This window comes from Penaeus vannamei, chromosome 6, assembly GCF_042767895.1.
Source record: "Penaeus vannamei isolate JL-2024 chromosome 6, ASM4276789v1, whole genome shotgun sequence".
Taxonomy (NCBI): domain Eukaryota; kingdom Metazoa; phylum Arthropoda; class Malacostraca; order Decapoda; family Penaeidae; genus Penaeus; species Penaeus vannamei.
In genome coordinates this window covers 47,343,108-47,350,607 of record NC_091554.1, presented here as the reverse complement: position 1 = coordinate 47,350,607, position 7,500 = coordinate 47,343,108, and the positions used below count along the sequence as shown (strand labels likewise).

Here is a 7,500-nt window from a genome sequence, read left to right as displayed (position 1 = left end):
TTATTTCAGCGAATCGTCGAATTTCCAGTCAGATGATAATGATCGTTTCCGTCTGACAACCTTTCCGTCAACTTTTTTCAGCCAAGCATAGTCAAATCAAGAGCTATAATCGAGAAGGTTTGTACTGATGTTAAATAAAATTGTCAAAAAATTGACGGAAAAAGTGCTAGTGTGACAACACCTTAAGGAAAGGATTGTGATTCGGTTTAGAACGAGTTGCATTTCATGATTAAAAGTTCTGTCACACTAGCACTTTTTCCGTCATTTTTTTGGACAACTTTATTTAACATAAATACAAATATTCTCGATTATAGCTCTTGATTTGACTATGTTTGGCTGAAAAAGTGGTCGTTAAGGTTATCAGACGGAAACGAACATTATTGTCTGACTGGAAAATCGTCAATTCGCTCAAAAATGGACAACATTTCAGAAAAATGTAAAAAAAAAAAAAAAAAAAAAAAAAAAAAAAAAAAAAAAAAAAAATCACGGAAAAAGTGCTACTGTGACGGCACCTAAATAACCTAAACAAATTATTTGAATAAATAAATAAATAAATAAATTAGTGCGAGAGGCCCGACCCCAAGAATATTCGTATACCTGACCTGCGTAAATAAAGAAATAAATGCATATCTATCAGTCTAGACATGCATATCAACTCGGCAAATAGATGGTTGAATATCTATCAGATATATAGACAGACATGCCTTTATTTCCGCATCTGTATATATGAAAACCCATTGGGTCGGGCCTGGTACAATTTTAACAAACAGGCTGCTTATCACTAGTGGATAGTCTAAAGCTCTTAGGGATAAGCTTTAATATCAACTAAACCTAAATAAATAAAATAAATAAACCTAAATATAAATAAACCTAAATATAAATAAACCTAAATATAAATAAACCTAAATATAAATAAACCTAAATAAATAAAATAAATAAACCTAAATAAATAAAATAAATAAACCTAAATAAATAAAATAAATAAACCTAAATATAAATAAACCTCAATAAATAAAATAAATAAACCTAAATATAAATAAACCTCAATAAATAAACCTAAATATAAATAAACCTAAATAAACCTAAATATAAACTAAACCGAGAAATATCAACTAAAGACATCTTTTCCAACGGTTACGGGAAACGCGACACCTCTTGCGCGACAGGAATCGAGCTGACGGTTAACTTTAATCGAGTTGCCAGATGCATTCCTCCTACTTCGGATATTCCGTGCATATTCGGACTTATATTGGATATCTAGAACACCGGCTTACCCACCCTAAGATACCCTCATTGCCACCGGAAAAGATGCTTTAAGTTGGGCATCATTCGCAAGTGCAAGAAGATTTATGAGGATGATAACATTACTTGTAGATGTTTTTCTTCTTCTTCTTCTTCTTTTATTCTGACACATTTTGAGTATTTTTTTCTATTCTTTTCCTGTGCGGTTATCTGCTGAGGAGTCACACTTACGACTGCTTGATCGTTCATTTAACTGCATTAAATTTCTCCTGTCTGATCTAACTTTGGAAACTGGACATCTTAGAGTTATTAAGGCTCTTTCAGTCTTATACAAGATTATAACCGACAATTCTTATCTCTGTAAGTTTTTACCTGATTTTTTTTTTTTTTTTTTTTTTTTTTTAACGTTACTAGAAGTTCTTTGACCCTCAATTCAATGACATTTGGTACAAGGTGGTCGTTTACATCTCGGTTTTGTAAATGCTTTCTCAACTGCCATTTGTAGGCTTTGGAATAGATTACCTTCAAAGAATATATATAAATATATATATATATATATATATATATATATATATATATATATATATATATATATATATATATATGTATGTGTGTGTGTGTGTGTGTGTGTGTGTGTGTGTGTGTGTGTGTGTGTGTGTGTGTGTATGTATGTATATATATATATATGTGTGTGTGTGTGTGTGTGTGTGTGTGTGTGTGTGTGTGTGTGTGTGTGTGTGTGTGTGTGTGTGTGTGTGTGTGTGTACATGTGTACGGTATATCTACCTCCCCATCTACCTGTGTACGTTTGTGTGTGTGTGTTTTCATGTGTGTTTTTTTTGTGTGTGTGATGATAATGATAATGAGGAAAACAAACTATGGGAATCATATAAAGAATAACAGAATGAAAAAGATATTGATAATGACACTGATAATGATGATGGTGATAATCATCATTTTAAAGATGATGAAGCTGGTTATAGTATGATAATGATAATTTTCATTATAGTAACAACAATGGTGAAAAAGATAATACTTGTTATTATCATTAGTAGTAGTGGTATTAGTATCATTATCATTATCATCATTATTATCATTATTATCAGTAGTAGTATCATTATCATTATCATCATTATAATCATTATCATTATTATTATTATTATTATTATTATCATTATTATTATTATTATTATTATTATTATTATTATTATTATTATTATTATTATTATTATCATCATCATTATTATTATCATCATTATTATTATTGTTATTGTTATCATTATCATTATTATTATTAATTTGTTGTCAATTATTATACTAATGGAAACGATAGTGATAATAACTATAATTATGATAATGATAATGATGACAATGATGATAATAACAACGATGATTTTAATTATAATAGTAATCACAACGATAATGACAATACTAATAATGATGATAATAATAGCAATAAAAGTAAAAGTAATAGTGATAATGATAACAATAATAATGATAATAAGGCATATTATTACTACTACTATTATCATCATCATTATCATTATTATTTTAATCATTATCATCATTATTATTATCATTGTTTTTATCATGATCATTATTGTTATTATCATTATTATTTTACATTATTATTATTGATATTATTATCATCATTACTATTATTGTTGATGTTATCATTACTACTACTTTTACTACTACTATTATCATTGTTGTATTATTATTATCACCATTATTATTTTTGTTGTTGTTATCATTATTGTTGTTGTTGACGTTGTTGTTGTTAATATATTTATTGTCATTTCCATTATTATCATCATCATCATAACCATTATTGTTATGATTATGATAATAATGTATATTTTGACGATAACAATGGTAATGGTAATGATTACAATAATAATAATAATAATAATAATAATAATAATAATAATAATGATAATAATAATAATAATAATAATAATAATAATAATAATAATGATAATAATAACAATAATAATAATAATATAATGATAATAATGAAAAATAATGGTAACGATAATGATAATGATGATGATAATGATAACAACGATCATAATGATAAGGATGATAATTTTGATAATAATGATAAGGATACTAATGATAGTAATGATCATATCAATAATGATAATGACATTGATGATGACGATAACAACAATAATATATAACGAAAATTATGATAAAGATGATAATCATAATGATAATGAATATGAAAATGATATTAATGCTGTTTTTCAGTTGCTGTTGTTGAATATGATAACAGTATTATGATAACTTAACTGGAATCATAATGACTGATAATAATTGCAAAAATAGAATAACCAACACCGCCACCAACAACACAACAACATTAAGAACAACAAAAAACATCAACTATACTAAAACTTACAAAAACAAGACCGAAATAGACGGCAACATTCAACCCTCCCGCGCCAGCAACAAAAACAATAACAAAGCAGCGTGGGAGTCGTGGATCAGCTGACTAACGTAAACAAACAGATTTCATTCATCGTTTCCATTCGCTAGGTGAGAGTACAGTACGTGTTGTGAAAAGTTATTGTCTTTTTTTTTCAGTTCTTCGCGGTGTGTTTCAGTTCATGGTGTTGATTTTTTATTGTTGGTGGATTTGTATCACGTGTATTGTAGGAAATATTTGACATGGAGTGTGTATCTTCTTACATGTAATAGTGACTTGTGGTAGCGTATTCATAGGTGAAGTATATTTACTCTTTTTCTCAGGTTATTTAAATAAGAATTCTGTGAATTGGAAAACTTCGGAACGTAAAAGATTTGATGTTTGACAAGGAAAAAGGAAATGGAATTTAAAGTCTGAAATTAAACCCTTAAAGCACTTAATTCTTAAAGAAGGAAAGAAACAACACCGACTGACATAAGGATAATTTGAAGTAAAACGTTTTAGATTTAGAAAAAATATATAATCTTAAAACATTTTAAGTAGATTAGTAATGGTAGATGAGCTTTCTGTAATGTTTAATTAAATACTGAGATAGGCCATAAACTACAATGCATCTTGCTGGAAGAGTAAATTGCTTGAGTGAAGTTTAAAGAGAGTGTAAATTTTTGGATTAGTGAAACAGATAAAATGCAGTGTGTTGAGGGGAAAGAGGAACTATGTAGGTTTAAGATATGTGCATGGAACTGGAACATTCCACAGATCCATAAACACAATGCAGATGTATTACCCTTATAAAGCCCATGCATGGTTCTAAGCAGCTGGTATTTTTTTCAGGTACTAATGCAGGATGCTTTGTAACTTCAGTAGATTGAAACCTCTGTCATGCAGGACTTTTTGGTTTCAGCAAAAGGGACTTGGAAGGTATGACTTTTTATAATGTTCTTGTTATATATGTAGTTTGAGAAACTATCAGTTTTATGGAAATATGAAATGAAGATATAGTGCTTTGTGAATGTTGCCTTAGGTATTACATATCATAAAATAACTTTATATTATTGTATTACAATACTCTATCTAGTGGTATGAATTAAAGCAGGAATATGTTGCCTTAATCATTTATGTTTTTGAATCTATAATTATTTTCTTCTGTAAAATACTTTCATTCTCTTCTCAGGAATTGTTAGAAAAAAATCTCCCTTTTTAATTTGTGTAACTGTTAATTAATTTTAGTGTGTATGAAATACAGCTTTGGAAGGTGTTCATATTCGTTGTTAACATAAGCTTAACTTCTTTTAGTATAAAGAGAGTGCCCAAATTACATTAAAATGCCTGTTATGTATTTCTTGAATTATATTGTATTTAATACAAATCTTACTTTACAGGTTAATTGCTAGTCCTACATTGTATCAACACCAGCAGCAGATATGCTATAAACATGAAATAGCTGGAAATTTATCTGTATCAGACAGTGGGAAAGAGTACAGAAGAGGAAAAGAACAGCATGGTTCAAGATTCAGACACAGTAATATGGTGAACCTACTAGCAAGACTAGTAGGAACAGCCACAGTTGTCAGCATAGGAACTGCACTGTGTAAGAGCCAAGAGGAAAAGAAAGACATATTGCCTGATGATGATAAGAACCACCCACAAGGTAGAGATGTTGTAGCCACAGAACTTCCGGAGAAGAGTGAAGACCCGAGCAAAGAGCAGGGGCTGAGAGGAAATGATGAAGAGCAGAACAGTCCACCAGCCAGCGATGAAGTGCAAGTTGACAGAAAGAGTAGAATTGAGGAAGCTGTAAAGCAGTCTCGGAAACTCTTAAAGAGACGCATGACTGAGGCAGGAGCACCAGGACTAACAATTGCCGTGTCTGTCAATGGGGAAACGATGTGGGAAGATGGTACGTTTTGAGACAATTTAGTATGTTGTTTGGGCTTATTTTCTGTATGTTCACTGTAATTGCATATGAACTGACTGCTAGTTAAGATTGTCACTAGAATATTCTCATTGTCTCTTTCTCTTGAACTCTCTTGTGCTTTCTCCTCTCTTCTCTTATCTCTCATCTCTCACCTTCCTATTCTCCACTCTTCACTCCCTACTCTTCTGCCTTGCCCTTCTTTCTTCCCCTCCCTCTTTCTCTCTGTCTCTTCCTCTCCCGTCCTGCCTCTTCCTCTCCTCTCCTTCTTATTCTCCCTCTCCTTCTTCCTCTCCTCTCCTTCTTATTCTCCCTCTCCTTCTTCCTCTCCCACCTTCTTTTTCTCACATTCTCTCTCATTCTCTTTCTCTTACTCTCTCTCTCTGTCTCTGTCTCTATTTCTGTGTCTATCTCTGTCTCTCTTTCTCTCTGTCTCTCTGTCTTTGTCTCTCTGTCTTTGTCTCTCTGTCTTTCTCTCTCTCTGTCTGTCTCTGTCTCTCTGTCTCTCTGTCTTTGTCTCTGTCTCTCTGTCTCTCTGTCTTTGTCTCTGTCTCTCTGTCTCTTTGTCTCTGTCTCTCTGTCTCTTTGTCTCTGTCTCTCTGTCTCTCTCTCTCTCTATCTCACTGTCTCTCTCTCTCTCTATCTCACTGTCTCTGTCTCTGTCTCTGTCTCTCTGTCTCTGTCTCTGTCTCTGTCTCTGTCTCTCTGTCTCTCTCTCTCTCTCTCTCTCTCTCTCTCTCTCTCCCCCTCTCTCTCTGTCTGTCTGTCTGTCTCTCTCTCTCTCTCTCTCTCTCTCTCTCTCTCTCTCTATCTCTCTCACTCACTCACAATTCGCTCTATCTCTCTCACTCACTCACAATTCGCTCTATCTCTCTCACTCACTCACAATTCGCTCTATCTCTCTCACTCACTCACAATTCGCTCTATCTCTCTCACTCACTCACAATTCGCTCTATCTCTCTCACTCACTCACAATTCTCTCTCTCTCTCTCTCTCTCTCTCTCTCTCTCTCTCTCTCTCTCTCTCTCTCTCTCTCTCTCTCTCTCACTCTCACTCACTCACTCACTCTCTCTCACTCGCACTCACTCTCTCTCTCTCTCTCTATTTCTATCTCTATCTCTATCTCTATCTCTATCTCTATCTATCTCTATCTATCTCTATCTATCTCTATCTCTCATTCTCCCTCCTGAATTTTTTTTCAGTATTATTTCTCAGTGTTTTAGGAAGAATTTCTCAAAGGAATATAAAAACAATAAATTTCTCAAGACGCAAAACAATAAAACCAAGTGGCCAATAATTAATAGAGACCAGTTTTTTGCTTCACATCACACAGCTTATGTGTTACTAAGAAGAGGGAATGATACAGACTAAAAGCAGATATGATTTTATTATGAATTATTTTGACTTTCTTTTTTTTAAATCATGCTTGTTATTAACTGTCTTTATTCATTAATTATAGCTTGTTAACTTTGTTATAACTCAGGCTAATGTAATATCATGTAATGGTTATTAATTCATTATGAGCTTTGTATAAAAATGAGCAAAATGCGAAAGTATATATGCCAGAGCTTATAAACGAACTGTGTTAATTTAACACAGGAATGCCTAAGTTGTATCCATAAATCACTTAATTTTATAGCTCTTAATTATTGATCTTAATTAATGATGGCCTTTATTTCAGTAAAATAAAAAAAACATCTGAAGCTCCTAAAGACTTTCAGGATTGTAACTTCTAACACCGGCAGATACCATACAGTCAAATTATGTATCATGAATTGGTTTCCAAAAACATTCTGAATATAGAAAAGATATAAACTCATTTGGATGCTAGATGACTCTTTAATTAGCCAGAGACTGTTTATTACTTCATAATCATATATGTATGGATATAATCTGAGTATTTAATCATATA

At 31.8% G+C, this 7,500-nt stretch overlaps 1 protein-coding gene across 4 annotated transcripts in view; it reads left to right on the top strand.

The window, feature by feature from the left end:
* Positions 1-3,708: 3,708 nt before the first annotated feature.
* The window catches only part of LOC113825540 (serine beta-lactamase-like protein LACTB, mitochondrial), a 15,158-nt gene continuing 11,366 nt past the window's right edge, over positions 3,709-7,500 (top strand). The window contains exons 1-3 of one of the 4 annotated variants that reach the window (XM_027378379.2): positions 3,709-3,783; positions 4,508-4,594; positions 5,056-5,573. In XM_027378379.2, coding sequence (XP_027234180.2) covers positions 4,521-4,594; positions 5,056-5,573 — 592 coding nt within the window. In that variant the 5' untranslated portion in view covers positions 3,709-3,783; positions 4,508-4,520. Of the gene's footprint in view, positions 3,795-3,920; positions 3,970-4,015; positions 4,164-4,507; positions 4,595-5,055; positions 5,574-7,500 lie in introns of those variants that run through there. The other 3 variants (XM_027378381.2, XM_027378382.2, XM_070123168.1) reach the window with 3 other exon arrangements.